This window comes from Ursus arctos, unplaced genomic scaffold (genome assembly GCF_023065955.2).
Source record: "Ursus arctos isolate Adak ecotype North America unplaced genomic scaffold, UrsArc2.0 scaffold_22, whole genome shotgun sequence".
Taxonomy (NCBI): domain Eukaryota; kingdom Metazoa; phylum Chordata; class Mammalia; order Carnivora; family Ursidae; genus Ursus; species Ursus arctos.
In genome coordinates, this window is record NW_026622897.1 from 4,773,985 (window position 1) to 4,796,669 (window position 22,685).

Consider the following 22,685-nt stretch of genomic DNA (forward strand, 5'->3'; position numbering starts at 1 on the left):
TCAATACCTAAAACTCCCATGGCCGTTCTTTGGAAGTAACGGGAATAAACATTTTTCCCAAATGCCTACTATATTCTTATACCACTCTAAGAGCTCTGTAGGTATTATTTCAGCTAATTTCGTAACAAATCTTCCAACTTTACTGCTGAAACACTGACGCGTGGCAAAGTTAGGGAATTTGTCCAAAGTCCCACAGCTAAAACAAAAATGGCAGATCAAGAGTTCAACTTCAAATCTGATTCAAGAGCCAAGTTTTGCTCTACCTCTTCTCCAGGTAATGTTGGTATTTGCGTCTTCCTTGGAAATCGATTCCATCCAGAGTTTAAAATTTGTTAGCATGAGCTGAACTTCAAATTGTGAAGTCCTAGAATTCCTACCAGGTTAAAACTGCTTTTTAGCCCTCTATTTTTTCGTTCCATATTATGAACCTTATAAATTCATCTGGAAGGAACAATTATAATCTTGCAGTGAAATTCCAGGACAAAAATAATCATTGTCTCATGTAAGACCTATTGATCACCACCGGTTTCTGGAAGCTTGATGCTTGAAAATAAACATCACTAACACTAACAAGAGATACAATCATCTGGGCATCATCAACCACGGAAAGCAATTTTTCTTGAAGTTGTCTTAAGCATTATGACTGTAAAAGCAACACATGCCAGCAGCAAAGTATTAAAAAAAAAAAAAAAAGTACTTTCCTTTCTGCATGATTGTTTGACCTATGGTCAACTTTCTACCTTTATTCCTCCTGGAAACGACCTGAATGGTAAGTTAATTGAGTAACTAGGACACATTTGTAGGTAAAAACTGCTTATGGCACCCAGACCAGAACTATGAATGAACTAGAAATACCCAATAGTGGCACCATAGCTTTGGCTCTACGGGCATAATTAGGTCTGACAATTCTAACCTTTGCTATTTAAACAAAGGAGTTACAAGAGCATATTGGGGCTGCCCTTAGCACATAGTCAATGCATTAGGGGTACCAATTCATTCTTGGTAATAAACTACAGTCAGGATTAGTGGTTATCTCAGCCCTTTAAAACTACATCTTTTGTTCTCAGGTGCACCCTCCCGCTATCTTACCTTCCCCTGTGGCATTTATCACCGTCTAGCACACAGTGTGCTTGTTTGCTGATTGTCTGTCCTCCTCCTACAACCTAAGTTCCAGGAGGGCAAGAGCTGTTGTTCTTGTTCAGGGCTCCACTCCCAGTACCTAGAATAGTAACTGATACATAGTACGGGCTCAATGAGGATTTGTTGGATGACGCTCCTACTAAGGTATGGCTATTAGATGGACTACAATTTTACTGAGCACCTACTGTGTGTCAGGCCCTGTGTTAGTAAGGTGAGGGGACAGAGCGGTTATCATCTGTGATTTTACAGAGTTAATAATCAAAGATAAAACTTCAGACAATTCTCTACTGACCAAGAATATTTTATTAAAATGTATGATTACATCACTAAGGTATACATGATTTAGCTCAATTAGTAACATTTATAGCAGAAGTTTATTTTCGACGTGCTGTGTTCTCACCCCAGGTTCCCAAATACTTCACAGATGACTTCACTCACTGCTGCAGACCGTCCCTGTTCCTCCCCATTCAGGAGAAGCCTACATTTACGGATGAGGTCAGCAATAGTAGTAGACTGGATGTGTCCTAACTAATCTTGGCTCCCAAATTTCTCTCAGGCATTCATTCTCATTTGGGACTTTTCCACAAGTTTTCTCTTTAACTATAAAGACGGAAAATTTAGTCTCCTTTAAAAAACCAAGCTGAGCCTTTCTTCGCTGTTCTATGTTCACGGAGACAATCAGAGCTTTTGAAGAATCACACACCAGTTGCCCTGATCGTAGTAGCTCTGCAGTAGGCGGACGTGACCCAGAGTCCGGCAGGCCGCCTCCAGCTCGCCCTCACAGAACACGTGGTAGTAACGATGAAACACGGGGCCTGGGTCACGGGGTCCTGCTGCACCAACAGCCTTGTCTTTCCCAGGCTTCCCCTGATGGTGCCAGGGAACCAGTAAGTCTTGAGAATGAAAAGAAGTCCTGTTAGTATGAACAGGAAGCTTGGCCTTGGTGACTGTGCTGGCATGACCCCCTCCCTCCTGGAGGTCAGTGAGGGCGGCGACACAGCCTGCGGCGTCCTGGCTGCCCACGTCAGGCACCTGCTCCGCCAGCGACTCTGGCACCGCTGCACCACTGCTGATCTCTTCCTTTCCTTGGCTAATTCTGTTTTCTCTAAGATACTTGGATTTCTTCTTATTATATTCTTGTTCCATCGCCCAGACGTAAATGAGTGCTGTCCCACCAGGTCTCAGGAGTCGAACAAGTTCTCGGAGAGCCGCCACTCTCCGCTCCTGGTGAAAAACACACAGTGCCCTTTATCAACCGGGAGGAGACCGGAAAGTATGACTGACGACAGGGCTGTTTTTAATTAAGATGAACAGCCCAGAAAATCTAACAAAATATAAAACAAAAAAGAAAAAAAAAGGCACATTTTGTTCTGTGATTGACAGGAAAAAAGTGTTGAAGAAACAGGGAAAAGGACATTTTTATTTGCGTTAATAAAATAGAGGCACAGAAGGTTTTCCACTTGATCTTGTTTTGAATTCACTTAAGGTCATCAGGTGTACGGAGACTCCTGGTGATGCCGGCACAGGGTGGTCTATAAAATTATTGCTTAGCTTAGGGGAGAAACTACTGACACACAGGAAAAAAAAGCTGTTTTTTCTTATAAGAAAAATACAAAACATTAAATTCACTTACTTTAAAATTAGGAGTATCTGTGACAAGTTAAAAGCATGAGTGACAGCTACTAAATACCTGAGTTTTGAAAAAGAAGAAAAGCAGGATGGGAAGGAAGGGATTCGCAAACATCAGGGAGGCGAGTAAGGGCTGAGAAGGGCAGACGAGAAACCGAGAGAGCAGCCGCTCAGAGGCTGAGCGGAGTGTGCCAGCGGCCCAGGCGAGCTCCCCCGTCTCCGACAGCTGAAATGCGGAGACCCTGCATTCGAGGAAGCCAGTCAAAGAGGAGGAAGACTCAGGTCGGGCCAAGAGCAGAACCACGAGCACTAAAAGCAGGGTCCACTGGCCTCCCGTAAGCACCAGCGCCACGCACCTCCTCTCCGCTCCACACGCTTTCTCAGTAAAGGGGGCAAACTGCAGGACCACCAGGGAAGAGAACGGGAAGAAAGGAAAGGCTACGATCGGGTCCACAGCGGTCACATCGTGAACATTTCCTGCCACCTGAGCTACAAGTCCTTGGAGAGAGAAAGGAATACTCACTGCTGTTGAGAAATGGTGAATCACAGCAATGGAGATGCAGGCGTCACAAGAGCCGCCGCGCAAGGGCACGGCCAGCGCGTCACCGACGACGGCCTGAAAGTGTCGATCTCGACAAATGTCCACAAGGTTCTGGCTACGATCACAACCAATCTGTAACAGAGAAAAAGAACGAATTGCGTAACATCTTGTTAAAATGTCCCGAGAAATTAAGAGCCATGGGTGCACTCACTACCATAGGTTATTAGATTGCACGTTCACTGTGGAAAGGTGGAAGGCGAGATCTTCGCAGTTCTTACAGCCGGCGCAGGGTCAGATCAAGTACCTAGACGGCAACGTTTACCATCTCCATGGGTGTCAAGCTGAACTCAAATCAGTGATTAGAGTAAACATGACAGCGGTGGAAACGGGAAGTCCTAATTGGCATCGAATGCATCCCCGACCAGAACCTAGATCTTTTTGTAATATCACACATATAAAAATGGAAATCATCCCCATAAACACAGACATTTAGTCTTTTGTGGGGAGCTACAGGTGTCTCTCAACACAACATAAACTATACTGTGATGGCTCAGATAGCAGGAGGTAGCTGGGATTTTTGCCTGCTTCTTTTCACTTTTCAATACATATTACTGTACAATCAGAAATAAATCCCCAAACAATAAAAAAGTAAAATGATTTATTTCATTTTTTTAAAGCTCTTGAGTCTTGTTCTGCTAAATGCCTAACCTATATACACCAAGAATAAAGTGCTAAATCCAAAATTTGTAAAATGCTATTTAATTAAACCTTTTAGTCTAAGCCGACCATCCTAAGGGAACAGCAGCATCCCCTAGTCTCCCCAGGCAGGGAGGCCTCCTGAGCCCTCCGCCGGGACCTGGTTCTGCGGGATGTGTTTGGGAGCAGGACTGCCCATCTCCTCTCGAGCTCTGTTATTTTTGTACAGTTTTGCTGTTTAGTCCCGAGCGAATGGTGTGTGTGCGGGTGTGTATGCATGCACACATGTGTGTGGAGGGCAAGAGCAATGCACAATGTGCACAGGTAAACTGAGAGAGCACTGGGAGGGGGGAGGGGCATAAGAAATGTTAATTCACTAATATATTTCTTCCTAACTCACTCTCTACAATAGAGAAAAAGAAACGTGAAAGTAGATCTCAGCAGACAAAAGCGGCCACCTCAAGCCCGTATTTACTCATTTGAATTTCAGATGCAGTGAGCACTGAGTATTGGGATTCCCTCAGTCTAGCTGAGAATAAAGAATACGAGTCCTCATGTCAAAACAAGTCTTACTAAGTTAAATCACACTGCCATGCTAGTCATACTTCATATGAATTGGCTCAATCTCTAACTGATATTAAACAGCTTCTATACTCTATCCTGGAGCTGCGCTAATTGTTGAAGTATAATAAAAGGCACCAAGCTAGAGGTAAAGTACACCAATGTCCCTTTGATATATTTTAAGATGAAGAAGTACGAAGGCCCATTAATAACAACAGTGGCACAATTCCCAATTGACTGCGGTCTTTACGCACGTAGGATACGCAACTGGCTTCTTACTTTTACCTCTTTTCCACCATATTCTATGCCGCTAAGCCAGGAGCCACAACAGTCAAGCTGACAATACCACTCAAATAATATGCATATTACATTCCGGGGTTTGCCACCTTTTTTTACAATAAAACTCAGTTCATGCAGTCAAAGTCTCAAGTTTGTCCAATTCCGACAGATTGCTATAAATCTTGCTAAAAGTCAACAGAGGGAAAAAAATCCAATTTTACTACAAAACAAATACCAGGAGAGAGAGCACAACCAAAAAGGAATGTTATTACCCGCGAATCACAGATAAAGCAGAACAAGGAGAACAGCAGCCAAATGAAGCCAGAGGAAATGTCCTTCCTCCTGCTGCCAGGCTGCCGCACGTGGGACGGAGGGCTCCCCTGCGCCGAGAGACAGGGGCCGTGTGACTCACAAAGCAGCAGGTCTAGTGTAGACGTGACTCGTGCCTGGCGCACAACCTTCATTCCGCGCTTACTCTGCCCGAGTCTTTCATACGTTCTCATACAGTCATCACTAATTTTCTCTCTTCCCTTTCTATTTTTAAATTTCCTTAAGTCTTTGTACCAAGGACAGTACCCAGGATTTGAAGGTCTCCCTAATCACGATGCATAATGTCAACAGTGTGACAGAAAGTGGCTTCTTTATAAATACCACTTATAAATACTCACATTTATTAAATGACTCACATAAGGGCTACGTAATTCTGTGTGCTGGACGGAGGTCAGTGACATGAAAACACACGCTGGTTGGGGTTGAAATGTACACTTCCACTGCATTATAATTTTTTAAAATCTTCAACAAAACATTAAACACACAATTCTGAGAAGACTGGTAAAAAATGAAAAAACATTCGACCTAGTAGTGAAAGGTGCAAACTACAAAACAAGGTTTCATTTTTCTCCCAGTAAAGTATCTAAAATGTTTTAAAACCAAAATCCACCACAGTGATGCCAGCAATAAAACCAGCTCTCCGAAGGACTAGCACAGTACAAACAGACTCCACCGGTTTCTGAAAGCAATCTGGTGCACCACTTTCTAAGGAGGATAAAAATGTTCATAACTTCTTTTTTCTTAAGTGGGCTCCACACCCAGCACGGAGTCTAATGCGGGGCTTGAACTCACAACCCTGAGATCAAGACCTGAGCTGAGATCAAGAGCCGGACACTCAACCAACTGAGCCACCCAGGTGCCCCAAAAATGTGCATGACTTCTGACCCAATAATTGTTCTAAAAATTCACCCTAAAAAAATTATCCAAAATATGAAAAAAGGTAAATGAAATAAAAAAAAAATCGCCTTTTACCAGAAGCAGCCACCCGATATGACAGCAGATTCTCTGTATGAATGACCTCAGCCCGGAACACACACCCTGGGTTAGCTACTGTTACTACATGCAAATGAGGAAGACTTGTCTCACCACAGATAACTCCTCTGCCCCAAGTTAAAATAGTTAAGTGGTGGAGCAGAGATTTAGACCTGGGCTTTTCTCACTCTAAACCCCACCTTCTTCCTTCCCGTCAGATGTTTCTCAGGGGAGATGCTCGTTACTGTGTTATTTATAATAATTCCACACTGAACACGAGGAACCATCAAGTAACATCTACCTCAAGAGTGTTATCCAGTCAGGAACTGTGTAAGGCTACACATCAACAAGGAAATATGAAGTGACACAAATGAGTCATCCAGGTGTATGCGTACTCGGAACAATACAAACATTACAGGAAAAACACTGGAAGGACATCTCTCACAACAAGCTGCTTTATTAGGGTGTTAAGATTAAGGCAAACACCTTTCCTTTGTCCATTTTCTGAACTGAGGCTGTATTATTTTTATTACTTAAAAAATACCACATTTTTTAAACTACTAAGGAAACAAGCACTGTAGGGAAATGAGACTGACAGGAAGGGGTTCAGAGCTCAGAGGAACAGGCGAAACCTGTCGACTACAATGAAAACAGCAACCTACAGTCTCGAGCTGAAGCAGGTGAACAACCTAGAAAAGCCACTAACCTTCTGTTTCCTCATCATATAAATGCCTCCTTCTCAGGGTTGAGATGAGAACCAAACGAAATGATGTATATTAAATACTTCACTCCACAAATGTTATAACAACTGTACAGAACAAAGAGTGGACACAACCTCTCTTCCTGGGTCCAGATACAAAGAGAAATCCAGGTATCCTAAATGTCCGTCACTCTGAGTGAAGGCCCACCGTTCTGAGTTTGTCCCATTTCCTTTAACGTATAGAACACAGCACTGTGTATATTCTGCTTTGCAAGTGAGAAACTGAAGGTGAACTCACAGGTTTGCTCCTCACCATTCAACAAACCATCAATCAGTGTCCATCATGTGCCAAGTGATTTCTGCCACATCTGAGACGACAGCTGGCTGTTCTGTCAGCAGAGCTGGCCGCTAAGATCTCTCTCAGTGGAATGCCACTGAGTATGGACCCTGCAGCTGGAGACGAGGTTCTAATACTTGTTCTGACACCATGGAACCTTGGGCCTGTTTTCCCGTTGGTAAAATGGGGACAGTAATACTGATCTCCTACACCCCATGAGAAAACACAGCCTAGCACTTGGCACACAGCAGGAGCCTGACACTGTTAGTGGCCGTTCTGTCCTTTCCATTACTGGGGTGGTCAACAGTTCAAACACAAAGCAAAACAAAAACAGAAATATACAGAAGAGTCTTCCAGAAACACATCTCCAATTCTTATAATTGTCAATAGATAACTGGCATTATTATTAGATCTGCATCCCAACTACTCACACCAACCAAGAAAGTCCCTACAATGTATTAAGTACTTATTAACCTGAGAAACACATCCGGACCGAATGTGGTCTGAGACCAATGCACAGAGTCATCACTTAGTGAGCGAGCCGGACTGAGCTCTGGGTACGTACTATCTCATCTATTGTTGGTATGATTATAAAGGTGGCAAGTCTCATGAAGGTATAAAGTCCTTGCTTACAAAATTTACCTCTGAACATAAAGGCAGCAGCCAGTGCTGAAGACAGAAGTGAAGAGTAACTGAAGATACCTAACAAATGAAAAGCAGCTTATAAAACGATCTCCATGAGAGCCTAAGCTAGTATTTAAAAAGTACATTTTGTTAAGGAAGCATGTGATAATAATATAAACAGTATTTTTAATTCTGAGACAATCCTATGTTTGAACACGTAGAATGAATGTCCCACGTCACATTCCCTCATGAATATCAAAAAATGCACAGATTTTCAAGCTCAAAGACAGCTGCTCAAAATACACGCAAATATACAGGCTGGAGCTTCGGCTGCTTCCCTTTGGTCATGTGTAACTCCACTTCTGGTGTAATGAAAGCCGCAACTCCAGCCAGACAAGCGTCTCATTCCTGCATTGAACCAACACCCACTGAGCCTTCCCGGGAGGTCAGACACCATAGCAGGCTCTGCGAATCGCAGACTGCCAACTGTAAAATGAATACAAATAATGGAAAGTGACTATACTTGTGATTTTCTAATTCTTCTAAATGTATTCCTTCTTGAACAGATTCAGATTTTGGGGCTCAGTTTACCAGGAAATCATGTCTCTCACTAAGAACAGGATAACGCGATCAGTATGATTACGTCAGTGTGGCTGACCTCAACCCAGCTTCGCTGTCACAGGTGCTGCCTGACTCGGTAAAACTGTGCGTTAGCATCGAGAAGGTGCAGAGCAGAGCTCACTGAGAGACGTTCTGGATGATACCTGAAGATTAAAATATCAGAAGATATCACTTTGATTTTAAGTGGTACATCAAAACCTACTTCTTCCACATGAACAGTGACCTTATTCCTGATAAACTAAAATTTAATTGTAGACATGACAACAATACATGGATACTAATGTCTTATCTTGATGACAAGCTATGCTTTATCTGTCTCTTAATGCACGAACTCTGCCTTCCCCCAAGAGCAGCAGTGACTTACTTTCCTCACGGAGTTGCGTAAAGATACAGGGAGGAGAAGGTAAAGATACAGGAGACGTGCAACATGACGGCCTCCAAGAGCCCCTGAGTGAGGACTGCTCTCGTTGTCCCTACCTATCCTCCTTACTCTAGTCCTCCAGCCCCTAATCTTGAGAAAGGGAAGCTTCAGTCCTCCCAGAGCAGCGTTGATATGGGTATTTACAATATTTACCAGTGTAGGGAGAATGTTTTCCTTCCCAGCATAGCAGGAAAAAAAAAGTGGACCGTAGGAAAGTAAGTAATAGCAACTGGAAACAGAAATGTGGCACAAGAAACAAGTAGGTTCAGATCCTGGGCCTTGCGCTATAACCTCGGTCACATGGTTTAAGCCACTTAAGCCCTAGTTTCCTCAACAGTAACACACCAATAAATAGTAACCTTTATTTTTTCCTACAGTGAATAAAAGAACACTATATTTGACATCAGAGGCATGGGTTCAAGTTTCAGTTATGTCCCCTAATTACATGCCATCAGGGGAATAATATAGTCTGTGAATCTCAGTTGCTTCATTTAAAACAGATGAAAATACCAGCTTTAACGTTCTCATACTTAGGGCAATCTAAGCAAAGAAAGTGGCTTCTCTAAATATCCTTTCTGACCTGTAAGGAGTTTTATAAATTTAAGATAGTTTTACTGATAAAATAAGCAAAATCTAAAGGGAGGAGAACAACATACACATACACGACAAAAGAATAGGAGTGCTCATTAATTTTCCGTCTGTTGGTTATAACTTTTCGGCAATGACCTAAAAAACAGCATTATACCATAAGGCAGAAGGTGATAATAACCTAACAAATAAAGCCAAAAGAGAGCCAGGAGCAACAACGACTTACCATATATAACTCCTTATTGATGCCGAGATACTTTCCGTTCCCACAGCCAACATCGGCCACTAATGAACCACTTGGCAAAGCTTTCAAGAAGTCCACGACGCGCGGCCACGGGGTGTGTCTTGTACTGCTGAAGTGCCCAGCAATCTCCTCATAGACTCGATGGACGTATTCTTGCTCCAGCTGTGAGGCTTCTCTGGCACTCCCTGGGAATGATGGGGGGGTCCCCTTCATCTGGCTGTCACAGACCACAGTGTAGCCTAATGAAAAAATAAAGCAATATAAACCTTTCATTTTTATCCAAGTGATTCATAAGGTATCACGTTTCTTAAAAGAACAAGCAAATCAATGCAAATTTGGTGGCTGGGGTAAGCAGGCTCTGATTTATCAGTTTAAAAATAGCTCTTAACCTAACGAGTCCAATTACACATGTGAGGGGTCTAAAGAAAAAGGGGAAAAATCCATCTGCAACAAGACATGAACTGCAATTCTGCAGGCCTTCTAATGCAGATGCCTAGTTCATCCTGGGATTAAGGGTCCTTTCATTTAGGAAAGCATCTTGATGGGAGCTGAATTAACAGGAGTTAGGGTTTTTCTCTTGGTGAGCAAAGGAAACAGGAGTTCTGGGGCCCTAGCACTCTTGGAAAAACAACGAGACCTAGGAGCAAAGTGTCATTTGGTTATGATCACAAGCATTTAATGAACACTATTTGAAGCAGTTTATACGGATGGTCTCAAGTCTCACAATAACACCATGAGACAGTACTGCTGTGTCCTTTTTACAGATGAGGACACTGAAGCCCAGAATGCCAAGTAATGATCCCGAAGTGACAAAGAACGGTAAGTCACGGAGCCAGTGGGGACTCGCGAGCCCACAATCTCAGCGACTACAGGCGTCACCTCCTTCACTAGGATCAGCACACCCTAAGGAGAACACCATCAAGTCAAGGAGATGACAAAGGAAAATGAGGATACACTGTTATCCTAATTAACATCCTAATTAAATGAAAGCTGAAGTTGTTCCCTGTTCCCTGCAATCATGCCTAACGCTCATTTTAAATCCTTGCCTGTTCTCTGCTACACCGTAATTTCCCTTTATCTTCGGCCGAAGTCTATGAGACACATCTTTTTACTGCAGGAAATACAGGAGGAGGAGCGGTGCTCCCAGAGAAGCCACAGTCAGGACAAAGGCAATAATGAGAAGTCATGTGGCAGCTCAGAAGTGGGCTGCAGCCCTCACGGCCTCAGGAATTCTCCCAACTCTGATCAGAGGGTGCCGAACCCTGAGAAAGGGGTGGGAGAGAGCTAGTCTTTGCTACTGTGTGAAGGGCAGCTCTAAACATTTCATGTGGACATTTAAGAAAGCCTGACGGCTCTAACACATGCAGATCCCAACAGACGGGTTAGTTGTATCTTGGGCACATCAGGATTACACTACCACACGCACTACTATGACCCTAAAACGGCCCTAGTAACATGTTATTCTTTTAGAAATTATAAACAGCTAAGTAATCTAAAGGAAGGATCAATCCTAATCCTTAAAAATTCACAAATTTTGACCAAAAGTATCCAAAAAGCCTCAAACGTGAAAAACATCTGTAAACTGAATATACATTCAGAGCTTCTACAACATGCCTTACATTCAATAAACGTCCACAACAAAGAAATCTCTGCAGAAGAAAACTAGCCTCTCTCTCCAGCTAGACCTCGGGTTCCTCGAGAACAGGAGTCGTGCTTTATTTTTCAGTATCTTGTAAAACTACAGACAGTGTCAGACACTCAACAAATATGAAATACACTTTTTTTAACTGATAAAAAAATTTGATGTTTCAAGGCCTCAATGACACTTTTAGCAAAAGAAACAAAAATCTGTTTTAAGCTTCCCTAACATCAAGATATAAGATTTAGCAAAAAAAAAAAAAAAAAAAAAAAAAAAAAAGATATCAAATATAGCAATTTCAAGTTTTCTAACAGATACTATTTACAAAATGAAAGAGATTTTTGTTCAATGAGTCCAAGAAATACACGTCATGATGTACTCGTATAGATAATTCAAAATAACACCCTTTTGACAAGTTTTTGAGCATTTCTGTTATTCCCTCCTAGATTTCCAAATTGACCAAAACACAAACCACTGTTTATCCCCCTAGAGTTATCTACTTACTATGGAGCAATTTGTCATCTCTAACTTCCTTGTTGGGTTAATGAGAAGTAATTTAGAAACCTAACAAGCTATTTCCAATAAAACCTATTTTTTACAAGTGATATTTTAACGTCCTACAATTTTATTTAGCACTCTTTTAACTGTGACTTCAATGTAAAAAAATGTTTACTTGGCGTCCAACTATGGCTAAGTACTATAGTTAGGAAAAATAAAGATGAATAAAATGCAGTCCCTACCTTCAAGGAATATAAACTCATTGGGGGCAGTTAAGAAAAATCTACATTAAGGACAACACTATACAAATATGAGAAATGCCATTAGAGAAGTTAAGACAAAGCTCTCCTTGGTTCTGATGGGACTTTAAAAGATTTTTACACTAGATTTACTCCATTTTACAGTGGAACCAAAATTATATACTTACTACAATTACAAGGTGTTTGCCTCACTTTCCTAAATGTAAATGATGTCCTTATTCCCCTCTTGCTTAAAGTTAAGTCTCCAACATCACGGGTGATAATTCCACTTTTGTGACCCTTGGATGCTTGAACAGTATCAAATTTTCTGGGTGTGATTCTAAAAACGACAGTCAAAATAATTTATTTAACATCGTATTCATAGAAATATTTCATGTCCTCTTAAAAATATTAAGGGAACAGAGCAAATTTAGAAGAATTAATGGCAAATAACTGCTGGGTTCGCCAAACTGTTAAGCATTGTAGAAAAAACAAAGAAATAGAAGTCTGTATTTTTTAAGAAGTTAACTTCAGGGTAATCATATTAAAAGAATGTACACTAACAAATTATTCAAGAAATGCAAATAGAATAATAACAAATATTTATTTATTAAAGATTTTTAAGTAATCTCTACACCCAATGCGGGGCATGAACTCAGAACCCCAAGATCAAGAGTCGCATACTCCTCTGACTGAGCCAGCCAGGCGCCCACAAATACTTGATTAATACCAATTCTGAGAAAAAGAAAAAAAAAAAGGAACAGATAGAGCAAAGACAAAACACATAAACAGTAAACTTAAATTCAATCAATAATTATGCAAATGTAAAACGACTACAACATCCAATTAAAGAACAAAGAATGTCAGAATGGGTTAAAAAAATAAAGTCCAATTACATGCTGATTACAAGAGACACCCACCTTAAAATAAGGTCATAGAATGGTTGAAAATCAAGATAGAAAAAAAAAAGATATAGGGGCACCTGGGTGGCTCAGTCAATTGAGCGTCTGCCTTCAGTTCAGGTCATGATTCCAGGGTCCTGGGATGGAGCCCGATGTTGGGCTCCCTGCTCAGAGGGGAGCCTGCTTCTCCCTCTCCTCCCCACTTGTGTTCTCTCGCTATCTCTGTCACTATCTCTGCCTCTCTCTCTCTCCCTCCCTCAAATAAATAAAACCTTGAAAAAAAAAGAAAAGAAAAAAAGATATAACATACAGAAGACAAGTATTTTGCATGTTCCAAGCAAAACCAAAAGAAAAGTGGTATAGCTATCCTAATCAAAGCAGGCTTCAAAGGAGTAAATATTACTAGAGATGAAAAGGGACATTTCCTTTTTTATTTTATTTTATATTTTTATGTAGGCTCCACATCCACCATGAAGCCCATCATGGGGCTTGAACTCATGACCCTGAGAGCAAGACCTGAACTGAGATCAAGAATCCAACGCCTAACCAACTGAGCCACTCAGGCGCCCCAAAAAGGAACATTTCATAATAACAACAGTGTCAATACAACAGGAATATATAAAAACAATGCATATTTGTATGCATGTAACCAATAACATAGCATCAAAATACATAAAGCAAAAAGTGAACAAAAAATAACAGGAGAAATAGACAAATACATAATTATCATTGTAGCTTTGAATACATCTTTCTTAGTAAAGGAAATCTAGTTGAGGGACAAGGATATCAACATCAGAAAATAACAGATAATGGAACAGTTCCAGGCTGCCTGACATTCTCACCAATACTTGGTATTACCTGAGTTTTTAATTTTAGTCATTTTAGTGAGTGGCAAGTGGTATGAAATTGTGATTTTTCTTTTAAGATTTATTTATTTATTTGAGAGAGAGGGATTGTGCATGCGTGAGTAGAGGGAGAAGCAGAAGGAGAGAATCTTTAAGTTGACTCCCCACTGAGCCTGCAGCCCTATCTCAGGACCCAGGAGATCATGGCCTAAGCCAAAACCAAGAGTCGGATGCTTTACCAGCTGAGCCACCAAGGCGCCCCTGAAATTGTGGTTTTAATTTGCACCACTCTGATGAATAATGATGTTGTATATCTTTTCGGGTGCTTATTAGCCATTCATTGATACTTTTTTTGGTGAAGGATCTGTTCAAATCTTAAGCCCAAACCTTCGTTAGATATATGGATTCTGGATATTTTCTTCCCATGTGTGGCATGCTTTTTCATTTTTTTAATAATATTTTTTGACAAGTTTTTTAATTTTGACGCAGTTCATCTTTTTTTTTCTTTTATAGTGTGTTCTAAAATCTTTCTTTAAAAAACTTTGCCTACCCCAAGGTTGCAAAAATATTCTCTTGTATTTTCTTCTAGATGTTTTATAAGTTTCACTTTTACATTTAAATCTATGCTCTACATTGGGGAACCTGGGTGGCTCAGTCGGTTAAGCATCCGACTCTTGATTTCGAATTAGTTTATGAACTCAGGGTCATGAGATCGAGCCCCAGGTTGGGCTCCATGCTCAGTGTAAAGTCTGCTTGGGATTCTCGCTCCCTCTCTCCCTCTCCCTCTGCCCCTCCCCCAGCTCACTCATGCTCGGGCTTTCCTTCTCAAAATAAATAAATAAATCTTTGAAGAAAATCTATGATCTACCTCATATTACTCTTTGTAAATGGTGTGAGGCAGATCATGGTTCATTTTATTTCCACATGGACATCCAATTGTTCCAGCACCACCTGTTCATAAATTTCCTTTCCACACTGAATTGCATTGGTGTCTTTGTCAAAAATCAACTAACCTTGGGGCGCCTGGGTGGTTCAGTTGGTTAAGTATCTGCCTTCAGCTCGGGTCATGATCTCAGGGTCCTGGGATCAAGTCCCACATCGGGCTCCTTGCTCAGCGGGGAGCCTGCTTCTCCCTCTCCCTCTGCCTGCTACTCCCCCTACATGTACTCACTCTCTCTGTCAAAAAAAAAAAAAAAAATCAACTGACCTTTATATGTGGATATATTCTGCCCCACTGGTCTGTCTATACACCAACACTACATTCTTTTTTTCTCTCTCTCTTTTCTTTTTTTTCAAGTAGGCTCCACATCCAGCATGGAGCCCATTGTGGGGCTTGACCTCAAAACCCTGAGATCAAGACCTGAGCTGAGATCAAGAGTCAGATATTTAACCGACTGAGCCACCTGGACATCCCATACACTTTTCGATTATGTAGCTTCAGTAAATTTTAAAAACCAGGTAAAATAAATCCTTTAACACTGTTCTGCTTCAAGAACATTTCCTTATAAATTTTAGAATCTGCTCATCAATTTCTTTTTTTTAATTTTATTTATTTGACACAGAGGACAGAGAGCGAGCGAGCACGAGTGGGGCGAGCTGCAGGCAGAGGGGGAGAGAGAGAAGCAGGCTCCCTGACAAGCAGGGAGCCCAATGTGGGGCTCGATCCCAGGACCCCAGAATCACAACCCGAGCTGAAGGTAGCTACCCAACCAACTGAGCCACCCAGCGCCCCTGCTCATCAATTTCTATTAAAAAGTCTTAAGATTTCTAATTGGAATTACACTGAAACATCAGATCAGCTTGGGACAATTGATATCTTAACAATATTAAGTTCCTATCCCTGATCATGGCATCTCTACCTCTTCATTCATTTGGTCTTCTGTAATTTCTCTCAGCAGTGTTTCAGGATTTTCAGTGTATATGTGTTGCACAACTTTCGTTAAATTTATTCCTAAGATTTAAATCTTCTAAGTTTTCTGCTTCATATACCCTAGCTAATCTATCCCCTATAGAGGTGGGTTTTACAGTCAGAGGGAATGTGCTAAGCCTGAAAGATCTTAGCAAATTATTAAAAAGCATAATTTTATATTTAGGTTGTTGATTTCTCTTTATCAGGGGCCAGGTAAGTTTTTTCAACACATCTAAAAAAGAGAAAGTTCAACCATATAATTAAAATAGATTTGATCCTAAAATGAAAAAATGTAATGTATTTCAGTTCTCAATTTTCATTTTGTCATCATTATACTATTTCTTCAATCTGTTGTTAGAATTCCCAAAAGGCAACAAAAGCAAAAATAAACAAGTGGGACTACACCAAACCTTATGCACAATGAAGGAAACCATCAACAAAATGAAATAGCCACCTACAGAATGAGAAAAAATATTTTAAATTATCTATCTGGTAAGGGATTAATATCTAAAACATATAAAGAACTCCCACAACTCAATAGCAAAAAACAAACCATTTAAAAAATGGACAGAGGATGTGAATAGACATTTTTCCAAAGGAGACATACAGACGGTCAACAGGCACATGAAAATGTGCTCAGTATCACTGATCATCAGGGGAATACAAATCAAAACCCCCACTGAGGTATCCCCTCATACCTGCTGCAGTGGCTATTATCAAAAAGATAAGAAATCACAAGTGTTGGCGAGAGTGTAGAGAAAAGGAACCCCCGGGCACTGCTGGTGGGAATGTGATTTGTGCAGCTGTTGTGGAAAACAGGATGGAGATGTCTCAAAAATTTAAAAACAGAACTACCCTGTGACCTAGCAATTCTACTATAGGATCTTTATCCAAAGGAAATAAAAACACTAACTTGGAAAGATATCTGCATCCATGGTCACTGAGGCATCATTTACAACAGCCAAGACATGGAAACCACCTAAGTGTCCATCAATGGAGGAATGAAGAAAGAAAATGTGGTATGTATATTTTAAAAAGCATTTTATTTCATTTTTCAAAAATTAATTTTTGAATATTGACCTAGTAGGCTACAACCTTGCTATATTCACTTTTTAGTTCTAACACTTGTTTTGTAGACTTCCTAGGATTTTCTACCCCACAATCATAAAGAGTTTTACTTCTTCCTTTCAAATCCCTATGATTGTTATTTCTTTTTCTTGACTTATTATACTATGTAAAACACCCACTGTAATATCAAAAAGAGGTGGCAAGAGCAGACATCCCTGCCCTGTTGGGTATCTTAGGAAAAGGCATTCAATATTTCACCATTAAATATGCTGTCAGCTGTGGGTTTCTCACAAATGCCCTTTATCAGCTTGAAAAAGTTTCCTTCTTGTCCTACTTTGCCAAGTTTTTATCATGAACGGATGCTGAATTCTGTCAAATACATTTTCTGCATCAATCAAGATGATTGAATATTTTTTTCGCTTTTGTTCTTTTTATGTCTTGAATTACATGGCTTGGTTTCAAAATGTTAAGCCAATCTTACAGTCCTGGGATAAACTCTACTTGGTCATGATGTACTTTCTTTTTTATATATCGTACAACTGGATTTTCTCCAATTTTATTAAGGATGTTTTTTCACCTGTTACAAGAGATATTGGTCTGTAATTTTCTCCTATAGTAACATCCTTGACATGTTTTGGTGTAAGGGTAATGCTGGTCTCATAAAACACATAAGGAGAGTGGCTCTTTTAAAAGAGCTTGCACCAAAGGCAATTTTTTTAGAAGTAAAAAGAAAGCAAACATTGCTGGGGCGCCTGGGTAGCGCAGTCGTTAAGCGGCTGCCTTCGGCTCAGGGCGTGTTCCCGGTGTTCCGGGATCGAGTCCCACATCGGGCTCCTCCGCTGGGAGCCTGCTTCTTCCTCTCCCACTCCCCTGCTGTGTTCCCTCTCCCGCTGGCTGTCTCTCTGTCACATAAATAAATAAAAAAAAAAAAAAAGAAAGCAAACATTGCCTGAATTTATATGATTGTTACCCTGATAGAGGAAAATGAGTAAAACTATGGTATTATACACAGTCATGATAGTTGACAACAATGAGTATCTTGAAACTCTTATTAGCAAATAAATTTCCCTCTTGAGGACCAAGTAGTTCTCTATCACAGGCTTTTTAAGTCAATTACTTTACTTGCCTAGAATTAAATCTTAAACAAAGGCCAAGCAGTACTTAACTGCTTTCGGCACCAATCTCAGATTTTTAGGAGTAGGTAATCCATAGGTTAAAGATTAATGAATTCTTTAAACATTACTGAACATCTTTTTTTCTCTCCCTACTCAAATTAATAATCTAGCTGAAAAAAATATTAAATAAAAAGATAAAAACATTTTTTAGATTTAAATAATAGTTCGATAGAAGAGACATCTCAAGGTAGAAGATGACAATACAATCTTTAGGAGTTCAAGGGAGAAATTATTTCAGGCTAATGTACCCAGAAAAGGTTTTACATACTATAAGGAAGTAAGAGCTGCGCTCTATGTTAAAAACAAAGTAAAAGGAAATCTATTGCACTGAGGGCTGGCGCAAGAGTAAAGGCCAGAGGGCACAGCATGAATTTGGAGCAGAGGGAGCAATCAAGGCCAGCTGGAACCACAAGGTTAAGGACACAGATCCTGAGGCCAGACTGCCTGGCTTCTCATCTTGGCTCTGCCACTTAATGGTTTTGTGACTTTGTAAAAGTTACATAACCTCTTTATGCTCCAATTTCCTTTAAAAATGGGGACAAAACCACAGAACAAACTTTCCACTGTGACTTGTATGAGTTAAGTGAGCTAATTGTATGAAACTTTGAGAACAAGGCTCAGCAGAAAGAAAATGCTCCAAAAGTAATTTAAAAGGAGAGTTAAATAAACTTATAGATAAACACCTGCCAAGTCAGTCGAATAACCTCAAGGAGGGAAGCACGTGGGTTTGTCTAGAAACACAATGTTCGCTGTTAAACACATGAATGGTTTCATTTCAAAACAACAAAGTGTTCTCTTCCACTTTTCTGAAAACTTTCCCATTCATTTTAGCTTCCCATTTCCCACTCTTAATGCAGACAAGATTTATTTCATTTCCAAGCGGCTCTGTCCCAACATAAGCAAAACAGTGCAAGCATAGTGCTATGTGACAGCCGATGCTCAGCCCTAGTGTGGGGCACCACAGAACGTGCTGGGAACTGCAGAGAGCTTGAGAATGCAGGCCTCATCTACAGAAGCCCACAGACGGTCTCCAACCAGGGCCGAGGCATCCGAGGGCCCAATGTTGTCAGATTGCCCAATTTTCAAAAGAAGCTGAAGGCTCAGATTTTTAGGTGAAAGCTCCTGATTTTTACATGTATGCAATTTATAAAAACGCTGCCACAGAGACCACCACCGCCAGCCAGAGAACATGCCTGATTGCTGGATTTGACTCGGGTGCTGCCGGCAGCCATTCTGATTTAAGCCGTGGTGGCTACAACAGTAATCTGAACTAGACTGAAATGAGAGTCTGGAATTAACCTTACACGACAGAGTCTGTCAACCTTTTCTTATTTTAAAGTAAACATTAGATCATTATATTGTACACTGAAACTAATATAACACTACATATTAATTATACTTGAATAAAAAATAAAGAAAAATAGTTCTTTTTTTTTTAACAAAAAAAAAATAAATAAAGTAAACTTCACCCCTACGTGGGGCTCAAACTCACAACCCCAAGATCAAGAGTCACATGTTCCACTGACTGAGCCAGCCAGGGGCCCCAAATCAACCTTCTTCAATTCCTGTGCCTCGGTAGTGGTATCCCGTTTTCAGCCCAGAGATCAAAGAAAAAAATTTTTTTTATCAAGGTGTATTTCCTTGGTTTATACATATTTTTAAGTGTATTAAATGCGCTTTTTCAACCTATTCTCCTGTCACCCAGAGATTCTGATGCTGATAATACTCCATAATTGGTACGTCATTATTTGGTCAGCCTCTCTCTATTCCTGTCTTTACCTGTAGCCCCTCCCTCCTTACCCTACACTTTCCCTTTCTCCTTCTCTTCCCTATACACACGCACAATCACATTACAGGCAATGGGTATCAATGGAAGTCTTTAAAAATAATACTGAGGGTTTTTCTCCCCTGAAATTATTGTAAAGAATTCTGATTCTAGAGAAAGGTTTAAAAATAAATATTGCCTGCAATTCAATCTTCCAGAGATAATTACTCTTAACATTTAACCACATAATATGCTTTGAACCAAAAAAATAATGTGATTGGGGGCGCCTGGGGCTCAACTGGTTAAGCGTCTGTCATCAGCTCAGGTCATGATCCCAGGGTCCTGGGAAGGGGCCCCATGTTGGGCTCCCTGCTCAGTGGGGAGTCTGCTTGTCCCTCTCCCTCTGCCCCTCCCTGCCCAATGCTCGCCAGCACGAAGCGTGCGCTTTCTCTCTCTCAAATAAATAAATAAATAAAATCTTAAAAAATAAAAAAAGAAAGAAAGAAAGAGAATAATGTGATCGAAATGATGCTTAGGAGAATTAATCAGCAGCAGTGCCCAGAGTAGATTAAAACCTGTTATAACACAGGCCTACGAAAAGTAATTTTTCATTTTGTATTTGCTGAAATACCATTACTCTTAAGTTTAAATGTACCGATCATAAAAATGCTTAAACTTAAAAAAAGAAAATGTGAATATTCTCAGTTCTAGAAATACCTGAAACCACTGGATCACCTCACCATTTTCATTTACTGTAAGTAAAAATATTTTAGATGGCCATGAAAAACAAATCAGGTAAATTTAAGCCTCATTGCTTAAAATCAGGCCATCTGTTTTTATGGTTCACATTCAGGACCTGTTACAGAATCATCTACGTGTTCACTTCCTTGATTTCTTAAATGCATCAGTTAAAAATCTCCAAGCAGGACATTATTAATAAGCACAGAACTCAGCAGTATTTTCAGCAGAAGGTACGTAAATTTTAGTAGCGCGATGCTTCTCCTCTAAAGGCTAAAGCTATGTTCTTGCCAAAAGTGCATAACCCATTTCTTTGAGATTAGATTCAATCAAACAAACTCAAATTGAGGGCCAGTCCATAAAATAACTGGTCCCCTTAAATGTGCCAACGTCCAGAAAGACAAAGAGAAGTTGAGGAATTGTTTCCAAGTAAGAAAGACTGCAGAGAAATGACAACTAATCAGAGTCACAGACGGAGTCCTGGATCAGAGGGACAGTATACTACAAACCACTAACAAAGATTCTCTGCTTGACCAAACTTTAGTCGGACTCCCCTGAGCCCAACTTGGCTCATCCTGGGCATGCCCGCCACCCACTGGCACTGCCCCAGCCCCGCCCCCGCCCCCTCGGCTATCTATTCCGACTTTTCCTGTTGTATGTGGAATCCAGCCCAGTTCTATACTGCCATCCCTTTTCTCCTACTGCAATAGTCCCTCAGTGAAATCTGGTTTTGCTCCTGTAACTGCTGGCAGTCTTCAACAGTACTATACTATAAGTACCACTAGCAGAATCTGAAGATGGATTGTAGAAGAGTATTTTTATCAATGTTGATGTTTCTGAATTTGAGTTGTATAGAGGTTTTATATCATAGGGGTTGGCAAACTTTTTCTGTAAAACAGGGCCAAATAGTAAACATTTTTAGGTAAAAAGGGCCACATACAGTTTCTATTCTCTGCTGTTTTTTTAAAAACACTTTAAAAACGTAAAAACCAAAATAACAATCATAATCATAATAAAAATAAATAAATTTAAAAATACAAATAAAAATATAAAAACCACTCTTGGCTCAAGAGCCGCAAAGCAGGCTCAGAGCTGAATTTGGCCAATGAACCATAGTTTGCCAACCCCTGATATAACGAATATCCTTGCTCTCAGGAAATACGCAATGAAGGGTGTAAGAGTAAAGGATCATGATGTCTGCAACTTACTCTCAAATGATTTAGCAATAGTAATAATAATGGTAACATATGAGAGCAATAAAATACATGGTCAAATACTCACAATTGGTAAATCTAGGTGAAAGGTGAAGGGAGTTCATTATACCATGCTTGCAACCCTCCATTAAACTTGAATTTCATCAAAATAAAAGGTCACTATTTACCATAAAAGGGCACAGATGTCCGTGGGGGTTAAAACCTGGACACCTCAATGTGCAGATAAGGGGCGTGATTCTGGTGGCTCAAGCAGGAAAGACTGAGAACTCTCACAAAGCAAGAGGTATTCTGTCACTAAGGTCATTTAGATACATACCCATGTGTCCAGAGGTATCTAGATTCTCCGGTCATCACCAGCAAACTCCGACGAGGCAACATGACTGGCACTGTGACACCATCTGGGTGTTTAAAATCCATGACAATCTTGAAGGAAAGATGAATGCATAAAGATGAATCCAAAACACCATGTACTCCAAGAACAAGTATGATTGATTCTGGCTATCTTTCTAGGTTAATAGAGATTAAAACGTGATTATGCTTCTTATAGAAGAGCATAGGGGAGTGGTCCTCAAACTTCAGAGCACATAAAAATCAACTGAATGGGGCACCTGAGTGGCTTAGTCAGTTAAGCGTCTGACTCTTGATTTTGGCTCAGGTCATGATCTCAGGGTCCTGGGATCAAGCACCACGATGGGCTCTGCACTCAACAGGGAGTGTGCTTGAGATTCTCTCTCTCTCTCTGTCCCTCCTCCTATACTCTCTCTCTCTCTAAAATAATAAATAAAATAAATTATTGAAAAAAATCAATGAACGACTAAAACACATATTTCATCCACAGGTTCAAACTCAGCAGGTCTAGGATGGGGCTCAGGAGTCTGCATTTCTAACAATTACCCCAGGAAATTATGACGCAGGTGGCCTGAGGATGCAAAACACTAGGGCGGTGGTCAAATGCTAGGACTTGGAGCTGAAACACTCATTCCTGACTCTTCCATTTGTAGCCACATGAC

The 22,685-nt window shown here is 40.5% G+C and overlaps 1 protein-coding gene across 3 annotated transcripts in view; it reads right to left on the bottom strand.

The window, feature by feature from the left end:
* Nucleotides 1–1,425: 1,425 nt before the first annotated feature.
* ALKBH8 (alkB homolog 8, tRNA methyltransferase) overlaps nucleotides 1,426–22,685 on the bottom strand; it is a 51,367-nt gene continuing 30,107 nt past the window's right edge. For all 3 annotated transcript variants that reach the window (XM_048217279.2, XM_026505853.4, XM_044386696.3), the window contains 5 exons: nucleotides 21,992–22,098; nucleotides 12,248–12,399; nucleotides 9,666–9,922; nucleotides 3,293–3,442; nucleotides 1,426–2,364 (listed from right to left, as the gene is read on the bottom strand). In XM_048217279.2, coding sequence (XP_048073236.1) covers nucleotides 1,819–2,364; nucleotides 3,293–3,442; nucleotides 9,666–9,922; nucleotides 12,248–12,399; nucleotides 21,992–22,098 — 1,212 coding nt within the window. In that variant the 3' untranslated portion in view covers nucleotides 1,426–1,818. The remainder of the gene's footprint in view (nucleotides 2,365–3,292; nucleotides 3,443–9,665; nucleotides 9,923–12,247; nucleotides 12,400–21,991; nucleotides 22,099–22,685) is intronic.